Raw genomic sequence first — 20208 nt, forward strand, 5'->3', positions numbered from 1 at the left:
CCACTAAGTATGTACATATAAAAGAGGGACCCTGACCCAGGAGATGTTGGCCAAAAGGAATCTTGACTTCTTTTTCTTTTCTTATTATTTCAGACTGAAGGTGAGAGAATGAGTTACCATGATATAAATTGAAGCCTAAAAAAAGATTATATGTCAGTGCACTTATTGATATCATTTTAAACAAATGATTTCAATTTTTTCTTTGTGTATGTATTATGTGTACTGAAAGAATAGAGAATTGAGATGTGAATATTTATTGCTTCTGATAAATTAAAGTGTCCTTGCAGTGATTTGGTCTTTGTGTACTTTTTATATAACTTCACATCTGCTTCCACCATTAAACTGCTCTCATGTACATCTAAATAACTGTAACATTATAACATTAGTTAACCTTACCAGATAAGACACAATATGATACTAGATCTATGAGATATAGGCTACTTTTCATATTTACACACACATCTTCACAAAGAAATTAAGTTTAAGATGATAGTTTTTGAACAGTGTGATTGCAAATAGCATAATACCACAAAAACAGAAGGAGACACCAAACTTATAAGAGCCTTCTTACCTTGCACCCAAATGACGACATTAAATTGTCAACGGATTTATGGTAATTTCACAGTATTTAAATACGTTTTTGTTGGGCACAAAAAAAAAGAAAAATGGTCTATTATGCTACTGTCAGCTGTCACCACACTAGCTTATAATCATATTTTAAGGGATAACAAAACTAACGTTATATAAAATTGTCGAATATCGTCAAATACCCCTGCAGTGTTAAAATAACATAAAAATGTAATTCAGTACAGTAAGTGGTGGAAAGTTCTCGATCAAGGCAAATATACTATGCTAAGTGTAATTTAGAGGGTAGCTGAATTTCCATAATTATGCAACTTTATAGGCAGGGAAATATTGTTGCGGTTTACATACACAGTATGCAATAAAATATATAATATTTTGAAACTATATATAAACATATAAACTACAGATATATAAAGAAAAATAGCTATAATCGATCAGTTCTGTTTACACAATAATGTAAAAAGAATAACGCAAGGATCACGCAAGAAGTACGTTCCTTTTATGCCTTTAAATTAACGTGTATTAATTTATTTTTTTTTTTTTTTGCGATTTACCTTTAATGACAGTTTGTTCAGCCTGTAGCATGGCTAATTTCACGTAGGGCGTATAGGACTCTAAGGACTCTAAATACTTCCACAACTGGTCCCGTTGTAATCACATTACTTGTATTGGCGTACGTGGGTACTACTTTCAGGGAGTGAACGTGAGGTACGTGGTGTGAAGATTTGAGGTTGTGCTTCGGTCATGAGAAAAAAGCTAAGATGGCGTCTCGTCAAGAAAGATAGGATGGCCTGAAGAGAGTAATGATGTTGGTCGGAAAATGATTGGTAACGACATAATTGATAAAGTTTGAGACTCTCGCTTACTGTTAAACGAACCTCTGCCGTTCAGGTTGTGAACCTGTGTGTTCGACAGAAGGGATTATATGGAGAACTGAGCCTGAAAAACGGTCAACTTTGCTAGCAGCGATAGCTAGCCAACTGGACCGAACACAGCTGGCCAACGTTAGCTAACCACCAGTCATCACAACAACAGAGGAAGGAGAGCGGCCACCAGCCCCATCATACCCCGGGACATCGAGGTGTCTTTGGGTCAGTCATGGGAATGCAACTAGACACTGTGGTGTAAAGGGATCAACAAATAACTTAATGTGACATTTTTGTCTTGCACATAACATGTAACGCTATATGACTAACGTTAACTAGCTGGCCGTTAGCGTCAATTTGAGTATGCAACTTAGGTTAGCTTGTTTGTTATTTCCTTTTTCGCAGCTACCCAAGCAACGTTAGCTACCTAATGCTAGTAACCTAACACTGTGGGAAGCGATGGGACTGGGATGAGAAAAAGTAGAGGCCTTCATGCTAACGTTAGCTGGAAGCAGCGTTGTCGCCTCTGATAGCTGAACAATAGAAACAAATGGACTTCATGATTGCCCGCAGGAAATAAATGAATGACACCCAGCTAACCCACTCAAAATATTTGTATTGGAGACATTTTCGATCTCTTTATTCATCTTGTCATGGCTGTCATTGGAAGGTAAGGTTAGTTTTAACGCCAGTTCTCCTAAGTTTGTTAGCTAGTAACGTTAGCTAACAGTTTGGTGTATTATTGAATAATGTTAACAAATTGTAAGACAACACCGACATTGAAGTGTACCTGTTTGTAGATTAGTTGTCATTTGCCTCGCTAAAGGTTATTAATTAATTAAGCCCAACCCACTTGCGAGTAGTGATGCCTTCATGGCCTTCTATACCTTAGGGTTCATGGCCACCACGCCATTGTTTGTCTGAAGGCCCAAGTAGGATCAGATAGATGGGATACGTATAACTGAGGTCCAAGCATCACACTTTGTTGATTTTAGTATGTTTTTTGAATGTCCCAGGACAGGACTCGTCCATGAAAACTCCTATACATGCAAATTACATAAAGCAGTGCTTATTATTCAAGTGCATGCAGAAAGGTTGCCATCACTTCTATATTTAAATAATTTGTTTCCTACTGCATGTGATAAAGCTTCTCATCTAATTACTTCAAACTTTTGACCCTTTCCACACTGGACCTTGTTGATTCACAAGAGCATGGCATTTGTTTTGTTGTGTCGTCTGTTGGGGGAGGGGTTTTTAACAAGGACCACTGTGAGGACAAAAAAATCCTCATCCTGTGACTCCCTAAGTCTGTTGTTATCGCTTCTTATGTTAAGTTTTGGGGGAAATGATATGAACCATACAGATCAACTAATTGCTATATATTTAAAGCCGACAATATTGCAGTGCTGTGGTAGGCCAGGGAGTAATGGTTTTACAAGAGTAAACAAATGCAACAACCTTTTGTAGTAACTATGATATGCATTTTATTTTCTTATACACTGGACTGGACCATTTTACTCATTGAATTAAGCTGGCATGCTAACAAATGATTTGTTTAAATTTAATGTAATGAGGAACATTTATTGAGATACATGTGTTATGTTCAGAAACGTCATATCTGAAGACTCAATGCTGGCCAGTGAACATTCTTGTCTTTAAACTATCTGGAGGTCATAAAGTCATAAAAAAAAGTTGTAGATACATTCAGAAAAAACATCTAACAGTATGCAGTATTTTAAATAAATACATTTAAATTGTTATCTACAAATTAAAAAGATTTGCATACATAAAGTGCCTTCTGGGGTGCTGTATTTATGCTGTCATGCCAATTAGTGAGTCTGCAGGGGTTCATTAACTTGTTTTGCATTGTCGATCTTCCTGTTGTCAGGGCAATGGAAGGGGAAGAGTTCGTACCCCCTCCGGAGTGTCCAGTATTTGAGCCATCATGGGAGGAGTTTCAGGATCCCCTGGGCTACATCGCCAAGATACGTCCAATTGCAGAGAAGTCTGGAATCTGCAAGATTCGACCTCCGCCAGTAAGTATTTGCGTATGCTTTGATGATGTTAAAGAAATGTTCTCTGTGTTCTAAATGTAACGTGTAGCATACACTAGGTTTTGAAGTATTTATCTTGAAGGTTTAAATCAAAAGCCTGTGGACTCGCTTAGTCTTGAAGATGGATCTGGTGACATGAGTGACATCGATCTGTTTTTCCTTATTTTGATTTGTTATGCTATCTTTGAGTTAGCAGGCTTCACAAAACATAACCTTGGTGATCCTGTATAACCAGTCAGATAAAGTTGGTTACTAAGTGGCAACAGTTCCAAACTAAGCACACTATTTCATTTGTCTCATGTCCACATTCATTTGTTGGAGGTCTTGATCAGTGATTAATGATGGAGGTCAGCATCAATGCAGAAATAGCACATGCTGTTGTTTTATCATGTAGATGTACAAGTTTAATTGCATGTCTTTTCTCCCAAATAGGATTGGCAACCTCCGTTTTCAGTGGAGCTGGATAGCTTCCGCTTCACACCCCGCATCCAGAGGCTTAATGAGTTGGAGGTAAGTTCCTTTCCCCCCCTAAAGTTGTACATTGTTGACAGACAATTGAAGTTGTTGATGGAACTGGCCATAGTAATCATGGTGGTCCCTCATGCATCTCATTGTAGGCAGAGACTAGAGTGAAGCTTAATTATTTGGACCGCATCGCCAGGTTTTGGGAGATCCAGGCATCCTCCTTGAAAATCCCACACATTGAAAGGCGTATCCTTGATCTTTTCAGCCTGTCAAAGGTAGATATTAATTTAATTATTTGTACTCAGAAACTACATTTTAAGTTGATTTTGTTTTTTGTTACCTATGATATATATTTTTTTCAAAAAAACCCCAACAATTTTCTCTTCCAGATCGTGACAGATGAAGGAGGTTTTGAGATGGTCTGTAAGGAACGACGCTGGGCTCGTGTGGCTCAAAGGCTTGGCTACCCTCCAGGCAAGAACATTGGTTCTCTGCTGCGTTCGCACTACGAGAGGATCGTCTACCCCTTTGAAATGTTCCAGTCTGGTGCCAGCTTGCCGGTATCACTCTACACATTATTGTGCCTTTTTGTGTTACCAGGGTTGATCAGTTTCATAGGTGGCATTCAAAATTAGTTGATATGTGAAGAGTAGGTTAGTCTCTATATGACTGATTGTACCCGCTGGGCACTATGTGATGCTCACCTGTTCCTGTTCTCACCAGCCTCCTAGTCTCTGTCAGAGACAGAGTAGGGAGAAGATTGGGTGCCTTGTACTCATGCATGGTCAACTTTTCATAAAGTTGCTTGTCAATGTCACTTTTCATGAACTGACAGATCATAGCCTGGATGGGGCAGGACGTTGAAAAAGGTTAATGTGCTACAGCAAACTTTCAAAATGTTGAACTTGATATGCATGAATGGTTATGATTATTGACAAGTTGTTAGTAGCATTAACAAATTAGAGACTAACCACCACGCAGAGCAGTTTTCTTGCAAAAGGATTTAATGAATGAAAACAACTCACAAAGACGAAACTTCTGTACTGTCCAACTGGAATTAATGTTATACAAGTGGTAAGCTATATAGCATACTATTAAATGAAATTGGAATGAATACACTAACATAAGCCCTAACCAACGCTCACCGCAGTGGTGTAATCAGAAAGCGGTTTTATTTGTAATACAGTTGAATTATTGAATCTCAACTAATAAACTGTTGAAATGTTTCAAATACTGTATAAACTATTTATAGGCAGACTATCCAAATAAACCTATAAATGTATTAATATAAACATTTTATTTAATTTTATAAAAATATACTTACAGTCATCAATACTAGTTAGTCGTCCAGATTGGGGATAGTGCATCGGCAGTGGACAAATGTAGATTTAGCCAGAGCCAGGCTATGTCGTCCAGCCTCTTCCTAAGAGCAACATGCTCTCCTTGTTTTATTATCTGTTTTACTAAAGTTATCATAATATAAGTATTGTACAAGCGCCAACATGTCAGTGGGGAGGACTGGCACCTATTGTTTTCCACTTGAAGTCCATTTGTTGTATTTTGGACATATTTCCATATAAACTCTCTTTTTCTGTCATTTCTAGCATTGCAAGCCAAAACACTATGATGGTGAGGATGTGGATAAGGAGTACAAGCCCCACTCCATCCCCCTGCGACAGTCTGTGCAGCCATCCAAAATAAGCAGTTATGGACGCAGAGCAAACCGCTGTCAGCCTGATGTGAGTGAGCGCACCAATCCTACTTGTCATTTAATACATTTGCATACCTCTGTGACCAGTAAACCTTTGCTGAATGAACGTTGGTCACTTGAATATCATTTTTTGGATCACATTTCCATATGCAATTTGTTGCCTCACAATCAAGCCCAGAAAATGATGAATCAGAGCAAAATATAATTTTTGTTTCTGTAGCTGCTTTTTAAAGACCACACACTTTGCATGCGTTTGGTGCAACTGCTTCATCAAAGATGAATTTTTTTTTAGCAGGGTATTAAAGGTGTGAATTTCAACCTGCCATTTAATTTAATTTAACTACCAGGCATTTAGGCTGGCCTAACCTTTGATGATTTCTCACAGGACTTAAACCACACATTCAAATCCTTGCCCTGATGATATTATCTGTATTTGTTGTCTTAGTAATTACAGACAGTTTAGTTTTTACATACATGGAAGTTCCAGTAATTAATGTGAAATACTACAGTGTGTTTTTTATGTTGTGGTTTTGTTATGTTGTTGTTGATCAGCAAATGTACAAGGCTGGCACTCTCTTATAATGTTTGTTTACATTGTAAAGTTTTAGTACCAAGGGTACTATCTACTTTACTATCTACTGCCTGCTGATCAGCCAAATGAATAACGACAGCGTCAACAAACTACTCAAGTGTTTGTTGGATGACAGTCTTGTAGCGTGTTCCATGCTGTCATGCCCTTGTGCATCGGTTACAATGTAGTTGTAACAATGCACTCGGGGCCATCCCAGCTTGCTTACTCTCCATCCCGCCATGCTGCTCTGCTTAACTCTGCTGTTTTTGCTCTCTGCTCCATGGCTTATTTTGTTCTGTGCTTTTGTTTCTTCCACTTCCCTTCATATTTCATAAGCCACGAAACTTTTTTTTTTGCTCACATTAATGTTACCAATACACAATACAACTTGTGCTGGAATGCATCTTTTTGTTTTTGTTTTGCATATTTAGTTAGAAATTGCATTGATAGGAACAAAATTGAAATTTTTGAAGAAGAAAAAAGATGACCCAAAAAGTCATCAGATGATTGATGCAATAACTGATTACTACCCAGAAAGCTTTTGGTATTGCTTATTTATTTATTTATTTATAACAGTTATGCATATTTGTAAGCATTCTAAATGGGATTGTATTTTATAGCCATTTAGCATAACTTGTAATAGTATCCAGTAGATACTTTTCTATTATTTGCCACTAGATGGACTACTAGTGTACTAGACTACTTTGGTATTGTGCATGATAACAAATTTGTTCGCACTAAATTCCCACACCCAGACACCTTCCCAACCCCATTTTTGTTTGGTGCCAAAGCCACTCCATGGACAATAAATCATGTTGGTGTGACAGCTGAATCACCTGTCAGTGGTTGTAAGGTCAGGGCTGAGATAACAGAAATATGGTTGTATCAAAAAGTAAGGCAGACCTTAAATGATGCAGCCCTATCCAAGGCTTTACTAGACTTACCACTATTCCAAAAAAAATAAACTTAATCTTGAATTCAAAAGACAGAATTTACTATCTAGATTTACACATGTTCCTGTTGGACCTTTTTATAGGTCATACTTCAGGTGTCACCTTTGTGTCATAATGTGTCCCACTGATATTTTTCCTGCAACTATTGGCTCTGTTCTTTCCAGACTCTCTCTCTCTTCCTCTCTCATCTCCTTTCCCCTCTTGTCTTAGTTTATTGTTGCTGTTATTGTCTCCCCTTTGCAGGGTCCAGAGGATCTGGTCCCCCATCCTCTCACCACTGGCTCTCAACCCATCTCTGCGGTACTGCCTCTTGAGCATATGAGCTCACCTTCTGTCCCCGCTCTCTTCCCGCCTCTTTTCCTAGACCACCTCACTCCTTCTGAAGTTGTCTAGATATTTTGATTTTTCTTAACTAACCACTAAAACATTTTCATTAACATTCATTTGTGTGCCTCAAGTTTCTCAGTGCAGGGGTGGCAACCCATGACATTTTGCCATAAAAATATAAATAATAACATTTAAACAAAAGTTGGTGCAAGTAATTAAATCACAGTTACATTCTAGACTAGACAATGAACGCAGAGGAGGATTTCCTTTAAGTTTGCATTTTATCCCCAATTGCCAAACTCACTTTTCTGGTGTAGTTGTTGGGCTGATGTGCTCTCGATAACTCTTTCACCCATGCTGTTTCTCTGTGGTTGTACTTGGCTTGAAATGCTTTGTTGCTGGGCTGTCTGTGTGCCTTTTGCTCTTTCGCCTTGCCATCTACTCACTACAGCAGCTAACCTTGTGGCTGCATGCGTTCTCTTTTGAGTGCACTCACACAGAAGAACCTAGTAAGTTTCATTTAATCAGGTTTCACTTACAGAGCACCATTGTCTGATGATTGGCAGTGAAACATTGGCGTCTAAGCCACTGAAGCATTAAAAAAAAAAAAAAAAAAAAACTTTTTGAACATGTAATTGTTGTTGGCCTCTAAGTCCCTCTAGGTTTGCTTGTTTGAGGCCAAACCATGGTTTGATTGTCCCCCACCATCAAGACCCGCTTCGTCTGCTGCTTCCAGTCCCTATCTGACTCCCATACATCTTTAGTCAACAGATCTCGAGTGCCAGGAAAAAGCGCCTGTTTTTATTTATGCAGAATATATAGAACAATATATGGGCAGCCAGAATTACAGCTGAACAACGGAAGGAAGTGCATCAGCATACAGATGGCAAAGTCAAAAATGAACGTGCTTCTTCCATTACCCTCCTTGTCTTGAATAGCATTTATTTTATGGCATTGCATCTGTCCAGTTTTTGTGCTATGAATGGCACGAATAATGTTATCATGACGTGCATACATGAATTTTCTTGATGTGGGAATACAGGTTGCTTTCTGACTGCACACGGACCAACAATTTCTTGGTGCACACCTGAGTAGAAAAAGTGTTCATATGGTCAAGTTTGTAGGCCTCTGAAAGCGCTTTAAATGGATGTTTGAGGAAAAAGGGAGTTGGAACCTGAAAGTCCTGCTTATATGTGCTTTTTAGATCGACTGACTGATTACTGAAAGTGACGTTAAGACCTTCCATTTTTCCATCTACATTGCTGATTACACATGACTTCCGTGTACTGTTTGCAATCATATGGCAGACTGGAACTAGCTACCCAAAAGTGTGGCCAAACTTTAAACCATAATAATGTGACTGTGAAATGTAATGTGCAAAATTATGCAGGGGAGGAAGCCTCAATGACAGTGCATTCACTTCAACCATGTCTCATTCATTTTGTGTTTCACCAGTTATTGCAAAACGAAACAAAGAATATTTTAATAAAAGGAAGAGATCTCTTTAAACAGATTTTAACCAGTAGGTCTCCACACATCCTAAAGATTCACTGCAGATTACTATAAATGAGGCCCTCTTGGGATGAGAACAACTAAGAAGATGCCACCAGTAATGAAAAGTGAGAAGAGGAAACGTGATGAACTATAAGCAAGGATGCAGCAGCATCAGAGCTGAAGTCTAGACCCACTTAAGTTGTGCCGGGACGAATCCAAGGCAGAGCAGTTTGAGTTCAAATAAGGGGGTATGCCCAAGTCAAGACAGAGTTTACGTAAACAAACAAATCAGTGCTCAGTCAATATTCTTGATACTGTTGTTCATAGTGACCGTCAACTATGGTATAACTTCAGATCAGTCTCTCCAGTTTGAAAAAAAGGCACACAAAAGAAAATCTTACTGGTCGCAGTTGAGAACAAAGACAGTTTTAATTGAGACTGGTGGGCGAGACAGAGGTAATAGAAAATATGTCCAGGCTAAAGCTACTCCTGCAGCCCTTCTAAGTGGACATCATTCCCCAGAATTGGCTAATGTTAACATGAATGATAAGTCACGATTTTATAGGAAATGGTCATTTTTGAATTTCCAATGAAAATGATGATGTGATTTTTGCTGGGGTCTGTACCAAACAAGCATCCCTTACAATCCCTTATGTCTGGAGATTATGATTTGTAAGCTGGGCTGTCTCTGTAGCACCACAATGGTCATTTAAATTGACCATTGTTTGTTGCGATTTGGATATTTTCACTTGGCCATATTACAATTTCAATAATATTTCAATTAATTGCTCAGCCCCATCAAGATGTGTGTAGTATTTGTTGTTTTACATTTTTAACTGAAAACCAAAATACCTTATCATTTATGACAAATTACAGTCTAAATGAACTTAAAATTGATTTTTTTCTTTTGACTTGTTTTCTTTTCTTACCTCACTACAAATATCAACCAGGGATTTGTTTAAAACACAGAATCATGATTAACAAAATCTAAATGATACCCTAACTGTATGGTTGCAACTGCTGGTGATTGTGTGTTCTGGTGGTGGGTCTTAACTGTTAAGCTTCACTGTGATGTAGGCTAACTTTTCCTTACTTTCTAACCGAGCACAATCCCTTCTTGTGATGCATTGCTATGCTCTCATGCATTTGACCTGGACCCTTGCTTTGCTCTGTGTGCTTTGGAGAATAGTTGCATACTTTTAATGCCTTCATGACAAAAAATGTACTTTCATCCACAGCCTGAACCCACAGAGGAAGATATAGAGAAGAACCCAGAACTGAAGAAGCTACAGATATATGGCGCAGGACCTAAGATGATGGGACTTGGACTGGTGGCAAGGGACAAAGGCATCAGGAAGAAAGGTAAGCACCATGACCACAATGTTATTCATTCATTTTCTCAGACACATACAGTAAAACATGTGGGCATTGGAGAACTTGTTTTTGGTTTAGATACAACCATCCTGCCAACATGGAGCCCTGCACTGTAAAAAGTCTGTAATAACTGACCACCTTTGCTCTTCTTTTAGATGAGCTGCCTCAAACAGTTACAGTCAAGGAGAGTGTGTCTCCTGCTTCTGTTGATACCTCAGTTAAAGCAGAGGCACTGGAGCCTCAAGAGAAGCGGAGCGACGAGAGTACATCTAGCCCCCAGCCGCCTCCCTCTAGCATCACAGTTAAGACAGAAGTGAAGAAGGAAGAACCAGAGGAAGAGGATGGGAAAGAGAAGGATCAGAATGAAGATGATACAGATGGACCTTGTACCAAAATGACCCCATGAGGCTTAGACGCAACATCAGCAACCCGCAGTGTGTAAGTAGACCAAAGGATGCTCCCAGGTGGCAGTTGAAGTTTACATCAAAGTCATATAATTGAATTAATTAATAATTGAATATCTAAACTATAATGAGAAGTCAAATGGTTCTACGGGGCTGTAAATGTAATGCACTGTACTCTTTATTAATTGCGACTCTAATGTGAATGCAGTGATTTTGTCTTTGACAGAATCCTTTTTTCCCCTCTCAGTCTGATCTTTTGTTGAATTTTAGAATCTTAGTGCTGTGGCACTGTGGTCATCTGGCACCAAGCCCTAAAGTCAGTGTTTTATGCTTACTCTTTCTTACTCTTTCTTACTTTTTCAAAGGTGGATTCTTTTGTGTGTCGGATGTGTGGTCGGGGAGATGATGACGAGAAACTTTTGCTGTGTGATGGCTGCGATGATAACTACCACACCTACTGTCTACTACCGCCTCTCTCTGATGCTCCCAAAGGCAACTGGCGATGCCCTAAATGTGTGGCAGAGGTAAGTGAAACATTTTTATAGCACTTGTTTGTGTCAGGTAGGTGGTGTTAGGTTTCTTCTAACCCACAAGACTAATCCTTTTTTTAGGAGTGCAAGAAACCTGCAGAAGCATTTGGCTTTGAACAGGCTACACGAGAGTATAATCTGCAGAGTTTTGGTGAAATGGCGGATTCCTTTAAAGCAGATTACTTCAATATGCCTGTCCATGTAAGCACACCCACGCAAGATATCACCTAATTTGATTCTGCCCTGACTGTTGATAATGTGAAAGACTAATCTCTAGTCTGTGTGTTGTCTGTGTAGATGGTTCCCACTGAGCTTGTGGAGAGAGAGTTCTGGAGGTTAGTCAGCAGTATTGAGGAAGACGTGACCGTTGAGTATGGAGCGGACATACACTCCAAAGAGTTTGGCAGCGGCTTTCCAATGAACAATGGCAAAAGGAAGCTCACAAAGGAAGAGGAGGTACGCACATTGTTGTATTCTTTTGTATTCGGAACCGTGTGTGTGTGTGTGTGTGTGTGTGTGTGTGTGTGAGGCATCCTGCTTGAGATTACATGTTGAAAACCACCCAGGTAAAAAGTTGAACTCTACCCGAATGCAGTATAATGACTGCAGAAGGCCATTGTGTCATAATGACTGTAAGCATCGACATGACCACACTCAATTTAGTGATGCTCTTGAAAATAACATGTTTGGATTAACAGAAACTTACAGCTCAGTTTTGGGTACACCACTATAAGATGATGAGAAAACAGTGCATTTGCTGCCTGTAGTGTTGTCTTTTTTTTGTGTGGATTAGTAGGTACTTGGATGACAAATGTAGGGTTAGGGTAGGCCAAATAAGAATTTCCTTTTCTCGCTTAAATAATGTCAAGAATTATCTATATATATATATATATATCAGGAATCAGGAATCAATCTGGATCGATAAGTAGAATTGGAAAAATTGGAAATCGATAAACTCTAAACAAAATCCAAGCCCAGAAAAGGAGTTTAAAATGAACGTGGGTCATAACAGCATAACCAGGGGTTACTCTGATCCAGAGGCTAGTTGAGTCAAATATTTTAACAAAAAATGTTTTAAATTTATAATGTTCTCAAAAAAGTAGTAATGTATGAAAAAGCTACTCACTTCAGATGGTACCTGTTATCAGTCATTTCCAAACCTTTTCATAATCACAGTGCAGTACTTATTTTCAGTGCACACTCTTTTCCTTGTATGTTGTCAGGAATATGCCCGCTGTGGGTGGAACTTGAATGTGATGCCTGTGCTGGAGCAGTCACTCCTGTGCCATATTAATGGAGACATCTCTGGGATGAAGGTGCCCTGGCTTTATGTAGGCATGGTGTTCTCAGCTTTCTGCTGGCACATTGAGGATCACTGGAGCTACTCCATCAACTACTTGCACTGGTACAGAATTCTTTTTGTGTATTGTTGTTGAGGGTTTGGCATTTTATTGCAGTCATAGGCTTAAACAGTTGCAGCTTTTAACATAGACAATACGATAATGTCATGGGAAAGGGTACTTTGAGTGAAATACTATAGCTTTCCTTCTTTGTTCTATACTTCCCACATATCTCTCATCCCCAGGGGTGAACCCAAGACTTGGTATGGGGTTCCTTCTGTGGCAGCTGAGAGACTTGAGGAAGTGATGAAGAAGCTGACGCCAGAGCTGTTTGAATTTCAACCTGATCTCCTGCACCAGCTGGTGACCATCATGAACCCCAATATCCTCATGTCTCATGGTGTACCGGTTAGTCTCCCATAAGCATGCATGCACACAGCAGAAATATGGCTTGTTAAAAAGCTTTCTTTCTTTGACCCCTGTTTCTTATTTGCAGGTGGTACGTACCAACCAGTGTGCTGGTGAGTTCGTCATAACCTTCCCCCGAGCCTACCACAGTGGCTTCAATCAGGGATATAACTTTGCTGAAGCTGTAAATTTCTGCACTGCCGACTGGGTACGTCTGTTCTACACAGTTTCCCTCAAGTTGTGATTTCACATTGTTCACAATACCACATAATCAACATCACTTTTCTCTCTCCTCCTCAGCTGCCTGCTGGCCGTTCCTGTATAGATCACTACAGGCGTCTAAGGAGGTATTGTGTATTCTCCCATGAGGAGCTCACCTGTAAAATGGCTACCTGCCCAGAGAAACTAGACCTCAACCTGGCTGCAGCCACACACCGGGAAATGTTTATTATTGTTCAGGAGGAGAGGAAGCTGCGGAAAAGTCTGATGGAAAGGGTGAGACACAGAAATAGACCTTACACATTATTCATTCCTTTATGAATTTATTGATTTTATAAGAAGTGAATAATAGTTCTCTCTTGATTGTCTAATAAAATCTGTGTTGTACCTGCAGGGCATTACTGAAGCAGAGCGTGAGGCATTTGAGCTGCTGCCTGATGATGAGAGACAGTGTGATAAATGTAAGACCACATGCTTCCTTTCTGCTCTGGCCTGTTCAAACTGTCCCGAGAGTCTGGTGTGTCTCTACCACACTCAGGATCTGTGCAACTGCCCCACTGATAAACTCTACCTCAGGTATTTATCTCGTGTGTGTGTGTGTGTGTGTGTGTGTGTGTGTGTGTGTGTGTGTTTTTCAGTGAGCCATAATACACTGAGTGAACGGTGTCTTTTAAAAACATGTTATTTTCTTTCTAATTTGATTTTCTCTCTGTGTTAATTGTTTTCTGTTCACTTTGCAGGTACAGATACACCCTGGATGAGTTGTTAGCCATGTTACACCGGTTAAAAGTTCGGTCCGAGTCCTTTGATTCGTGGGCCAACAGAGTAAAAGAGGCGCTTGAGCAGGAAGAAGGAAACAAGATAGGTGGGAAATCTGCATAAATGAATTATAGTTTCAACAGAAAATTGTGATCTTAAAAGAAACTGGTAAGATCAAATGGTTATGGAATTGCAGGAATTAATGATCTGGAAATGCTGAAGACGGAAGCTGTGGAAAAAAAGTTTCCCGACAACGAACTTCTGCGGAAACTCAACACTGTCCTTAAAGACGTAGAACGCTGCCAACAGACCAGCACTGAGCTCCTCACTAACTCAAAGACCAGGTATGATGGAACACAAACGTAACACTTACACTTACTGTTCAATTACATGAATTTACATGTTGCTGTCTTTTAGTGAAAGTAAGATGACTTTGGCCGAGCTGACATCCTTGGTAGAGACGATGCAGAACCTGCCCTGTGTGATGAACCCGTTAAAGGAGGTGCAGGTGAGAAGATATGTCACACTGAGCAAACTAGTTTGTATTTTAACCCTCGAAAATGTATACAATTTATTATATAAATATTTTATAATTTTCTCAGCTTAAAAATTGTACTCTTATTTAGAGCACTTGTTCTTTCATTTCTGTCTGAATTTAAAGGTGGTCCTGCAGACGGTGGAAGATTTCCAGGGCCGGGCTCAAGTACTGGTCAATGACAAGGACTGGAGGAGGGATTCTCCATCTCCTGAGCAGTTACAGACTTTGTTGGAGCAGGGGGCCAAGCTGCCTGTTGTGGTGCCGGAATGTAATTTACTCCAGGGCCTAAAGGAGCAGGGCCATTGGTTGGCAGAGGTGAGGCGCACTCTGGGCACAGAAGGAGGTGAGAGGCAGGAGGTGACATTGGATGTGCTGAGGAACCTGATGGAAGCAGGCTGCAACGTACCCCAGAGTGTGTCTGTGGAGACGGCCATGGCAGAGCTCCAGGAGCTGCTCACAATTGCAGAACGTTGGGAAGAGAAGGCGCAGATCTGCCTTGAACAAAGGTAAGACAAGCAAGTCAAACCATAAACTTTTTTTCTATACTTCACCTTCCGCAGGGGTTGTCATCATGCAGAGATGTCAAAATGACAAATTCTTTGTCATGGTTTTGTTCTTCTAGGCAAAAACACCCTCTCTCTACCCTGGAGGCAATAGTAAATGAGGCACAGCTTATTCCAGTCAAGCTACCTAACATTCTGGCTCTACAGGGCTGTCTTGCGCGAGCACGGGCCTGGGTAACAGATCTAGAGGAAATCCAGGTAAAAGAACGACCCAATGGTGTGAGTTGTAGTTAACCCTCATATTAATATACGTAATATTATTCATTATTGTGTTTGTTGTAGAATGGGGAGCATTACCCATGCCTGGACGACCTAGAGGGCCTGGTGGCTATTGGACGGGACTTGCCAGTCTTCATGGAGGAGCTAAGACAGCTGGAACTTCAGGTAGCCAGCGCTCACTCCTGGAGGGACAAGGCCAGCAAGACTTTCCTGAAGAAGAGCAGTCCACACAGTCTGCTAGAGGTGGGCAACTCAAGAGAAATCGGATGTTTTATTCAAATTGAACTTAGATTGAATTTTTGTCAACATTGAACAACAAGATACACGATACATTGTGTTTACATAAATCAGTACAGCATTCCACTTTAGAGGCCAAGCTCTTGAGAGCATGCATTATGCTCAAGTGTTTCTTTGCAGGTATTATGTCCGTGTGCAAAAAGGAGAGAGAGGCGAGATGAGATGCAGATGTTGGATGAGCCTTTAGATGACTCTGATAACAACACTCTGGGCCTCTCTGCTCAGGACCTGAGGGACCCTGCAGCTATTGTGAGTTTATTGAGCATTACATTATCTATTTTTAATCACTCGAAGATTTAGATCTATCTTTTTGGATGTGTGTGTATTATGCATAAATTCTAGTTCTGTATTTGAAGTTGATTTGTGTGCCTTGTCTCTAGGTAATGGCATTCAAAGAAGGGGAGCACCAGGAGAAGGAGGCACTACTGAGGTTACAGAAATTGAACATGTGTAAATCTGGATTTCACACAATAAGTTGCAAGGAGGACAAGGAGGACAAGGAGAACGGGAGGTGGGACGACTCCATGGAGACAGACACATCCAGCTACTCAGAGAACTCTGTAAAAGAGAACGGGAACAGTAACCACGCCTGTACCACCCCTCCTCAATCAGTGTGTGTGTGTGCCGGTCCACCTCGAGCCCCTCAACTTCGCTGCCATCTGTGTAAGGACTGGTTCCATGGTGGCTGTGTTCCCTTCCCCTCCGTGCTCTCCTCCTCTGGACCAACAGTGAATCCCCTCTGCTGGTGGGACTGGGACTCGCGCTTCTTGTGTCCGCGATGCCAGCGGTCACGGCGTCCACGCCTGGAGACTATCCTGGCGTTACTTGTTGCCCTGCAGAGGCTGCCAGTGCGACTGCCTGAGGGAGAAGCACTGCAGTGTCTCACAGAAAGGGCTATCACCTGGCAGGGCCGAGCCAAGGAGGCACTGGAGACACCAGAGCTGCAGCAGGCACTTGAGAGACTGCAAGAACTCAAAGAGACTCTCCATTGTGAAACAGAGAAAGAGGAAGACATGAAAAAGGGGACAGAAGGGAGCTCAGTGATAGTTTTATCAGACTCCGAGGGAGGGGAAGGAGACGAGGGAGTCATTGATCTGACAGAGGAGAATTCACCTAAAAAGACCACCATGGAAAGCAACACCACCGAGGTTAGCATCTTATTCTGATAGTCTTTATTGTAATATTAAACAAAATATAGACTACTGGCTCTAAACTAGAGTTCTGCAAGCCCGTCAGGTCCCATCGGGGCCTAGTCGATTTGAGCCCAGTTCTGGTCAGACTCTAGCTCATCTAACTTCTCCTTTCGTTGTGCTCATATTACCTGTAAGGCATACATAGGCTACTGTATGAAATGTTTTATTTTGATGTACTTAGCCAACGCAATACCCATGTACACATGCATTAGGTCTGCAGCTATCGTTACAACCCAAAGTCACAGACTAACCAGCCGGAGAACAATAACAACAAACCCACTAACAACAATTGCACGTTTATACATTACAACTAAGAATTTACTAGCCTTCTTCTCAACTAGCAATCATGATTTGAACTTAAATGCTAACATTACCGTTTTGGGTCTGCTCCGTACACTCGATGCATAAACCCCGGGTGCTTTCTGCTCAGATGCTAAAGCATTGCCGTTGCGCTGTTGTGGTAGAATAGTTCCGTTTTACCGCAGACACACTGTACAGAGCTGCTGTTTTCTGTTAGCTTGAAATGATCCCATACTTTGGAGACTTTGTCTTTTTTCTCTGGCCTGTCTCTTTTTGTCTCACTATTTTCTCTCTTCCTCCTTCTTGCTAGCCGCGCCATCAAATCACGTTGTCTTTACTTGTCCACAGACTAAGCTTATTGTGGGAGAGTAATAACGTCCTGTGTGAAACGGTGCGCTGTATATAGTTAATATTTATATGTATGTATATGTTTCAGCCCTAGCGTGCATTAGCATATATGTGACAGTTGACAATGCAGTGCATAAGGGAGAAGTTGGAGCGTGCATGTGTGTTTGTGCACATCAGAGAGAACCTAAAGTGATATTGGTGCCAATGTCAGCTTCTTGTTGGGCTTGGGCTGAAAAATTGCAGACATTGCCGGGCTGGGGCAAGACTAGGGCTGGTGTTTTTGGTCTGTGCGGGGTTCTACTTTAAACTGTGTAACTACTCAAATATTTTTCTGATGCATCATCTGTCAGTTAAATAATTGATAATCGAATTGCTACTTCAGACTTTCTTATCATGCTGTATCCAACATTCCTCCTTTATTCAATGTTTGATTGCCCACAGGCTGGCTGTGAAAATGGCATCAGTAAGAAGTCAAATGTTACAGGTAAGATTGTGTTGTGATTTCAAAGTATCAGCGGTTGACTTGTGCAACAGAGAACACTGCAGTCCTGATATATTCTTTCTGCTCACTTTTCAGGTGTGGGGTTTCTGCTGCCCCTGCTGCCTTTGCTAAAAGGCCAGGTAGTGGAGCTTTCACCAGCCACCAGAGTCCAACTGGAGGAACTGCAGCTGGAAGGAGATCTGCTGGAGGTGTCCTTGGACCAGACGCTCCTCATCCACAGAGTCCTGCAGGCTGCCTCTGCTCCATCCAGAGAAACATTGCGCACACTCATTCAGGTCAGGAAAATAAAGTCTGCCTTTTTTAAAAATTGATGATTATTTTAATGTTACACATCTTAAAACTAAACCTACATTGATGCAAACTAAATACCTACATAAATATACCTAAATAATCAAACAAACCACCCAAAAAAATATAGCTCTGTCATGCTACTAGTGATCAAAAAGTCCACAGGACACTTCTAGCACCACATTGATGCTATAGACGACTGCCACTGTCTCCTAGTTCCATTATGACTAATATGATGAACACTACGTGTATTAAATTGGATCGTACTACATAATCTTCCCATAGTCAAGAATTTGTACTTTTGTATGTGTTCATATCATTTCAGGGCTGCTTCAAATGCTTTTCTGTTGTATCAAGAATAAAAGTCAGGCTGATTTTAGTAGGTTTTTTTTTCTCATACTCATCTCTCTTATTCTTGTCCTCTCTCTCTGTCAGATTGAGCTTGAAGAGCAGAGGCGAACCAGCCGCGGACGAGCCAAGGACTCACGGAGGAAGAGAAAGGGCCACAGAGGTGGCAGTGGGGACGGGGCTGGAGAAAGGTCACTGGATGCGTCAGAGTCAAAGAAAACCTGTCCCCTCAGCCACAGCCCCTCCCATCACCTATCTGTCCAGACCCATCCAGAGGTAATTTGTCTTGCTTTTGATTTAAGCAAGTTTATGACATGGTGGGATTTTTTTTTCTGGAAATTGTAGTTTTAATGCAAATATTTTCAAATAAAGTTTTAACTGACTTTAGCTTTGCTGGAGATTAACATTTTTACTTTTTTCTTTTGGCAGACTTTGTGATACACTCAACGCTGGAGATCCGTTTAAATGGATCAGTTGGATGAATTGAAGGGACGGAGTGTTCTGTGCCAGAAGACAGTGTCAAGTTATAGAAAGATGCAGGACATCCCCCCCCCCCATATCCTACGTCCCTTCTCATCCCTTATTCATGCATTCAGACACTAACAGAGCGATGACTCCGCTACACTCCACTGTCCCACCCGAAACTCAGCCATATCTCCCCCATGATGTTTATTTTTTCAGACTCGTTGTCTTACTTAAACTTTATTGTCCACCTACCCTGGATCCATTTTTTCTGTGAACATATTAAGACTGTGTTGGACCGATGTTGGTCGTACCGGAATAGGAGTGTCTTTGGTCTTGAGCTGTCTCCGAGGTCAGTCAGTATGCTACGTTATCCAAACCGTATTAAATGCTAGTTCATCCGAAACGTGTCTAAGCCCCCTCATTGAAGTTGGATAAGCTATGGGTTTATTTAGACTGTTCTGTTTGGGCATGAATCCTGAAGCTGAGGTACAGCAGAAAGTTTTGACAGCTGATTTAAGACAACAGCACCGTGGTTACACTTGTATTTTTTTAGTTGTATTGAATCTTGTGTTTGATGCTGTTTTGAGGGGACATGCATATTGAATAATTGGGAGTACATTTTGGGAAGTGTTAAAAACAGGCATTCATGTTTTTGGTGCTACTTTCCCAAAATGGATATCTGTACCTCTTGGATTTGTCTTTCTCCCCCATTCCCTCCCCTCCATACCTTTTTTGTTTTGTTTTGTTTTTGTTTAGTTTTTTTTTTTTTTTTTAAAGCGCCCATCCTTTTGACTCCCATGTTTTATTATTTTCAATCTGACCTCTTTTTCCCCTCCCTCGTTCTCTTGAAAATTAAGGTAACTTCACTGTAACTCACTTTGTCACAATTATTTTGTTTCCTGGGTTCAAATTATATTATTATTGATATTTCAGACACACAGTTGTTGTGAGTTTGTGTATAAACTTTTCATTTTAATGTTGCCTTTGTTTCTTTTCACTCTTGTTAGAAAAATAAAGGTTTAGAATTGTTTAGGATATGTTGACTCATTATTTCTTGTTTTGAAATCCTATAGTCCTAAGATCAATT

The 20208-nt window shown here is 40.6% G+C and overlaps 1 protein-coding gene across 1 annotated transcript; it reads left to right on the top strand.

Annotated features, from left to right (window-relative positions):
* The first annotated feature begins 1325 nt into the window (after positions 1-1325).
* On the top strand, positions 1326-20156 carry kdm5c (lysine (K)-specific demethylase 5C). The gene is given in 29 exon segments (XM_038722008.1): positions 1326-1676; positions 3340-3487; positions 3938-4015; positions 4123-4245; positions 4360-4530; positions 5575-5709; positions 10265-10388; positions 10556-10800; positions 10803-10838; positions 11170-11328; positions 11416-11535; positions 11632-11790; positions 12558-12739; positions 12920-13082; positions 13171-13290; positions 13383-13577; positions 13696-13877; positions 14042-14166; positions 14257-14404; positions 14478-14568; positions 14722-15104; positions 15221-15359; positions 15444-15623; positions 15798-15926; positions 16058-16825; positions 17960-18002; positions 18096-18295; positions 18744-18932; positions 19086-20156. Coding segments are annotated over 28 exon segments (4740 nt in total). The 5' UTR covers positions 1326-1676; positions 3340-3343; the 3' UTR covers positions 19095-20156.
* Positions 20157-20208: the final 52 nt, after the last annotated feature.

This window comes from Micropterus salmoides, unplaced genomic scaffold, assembly GCF_014851395.1.
Source record: "Micropterus salmoides isolate LMB-PRFRI ecotype aquatic unplaced genomic scaffold, ASM1485139v1 Ms_hic_scaffold_16, whole genome shotgun sequence".
NCBI lineage: Eukaryota > Metazoa > Chordata > Actinopteri > Centrarchiformes > Centrarchidae > Micropterus > Micropterus salmoides.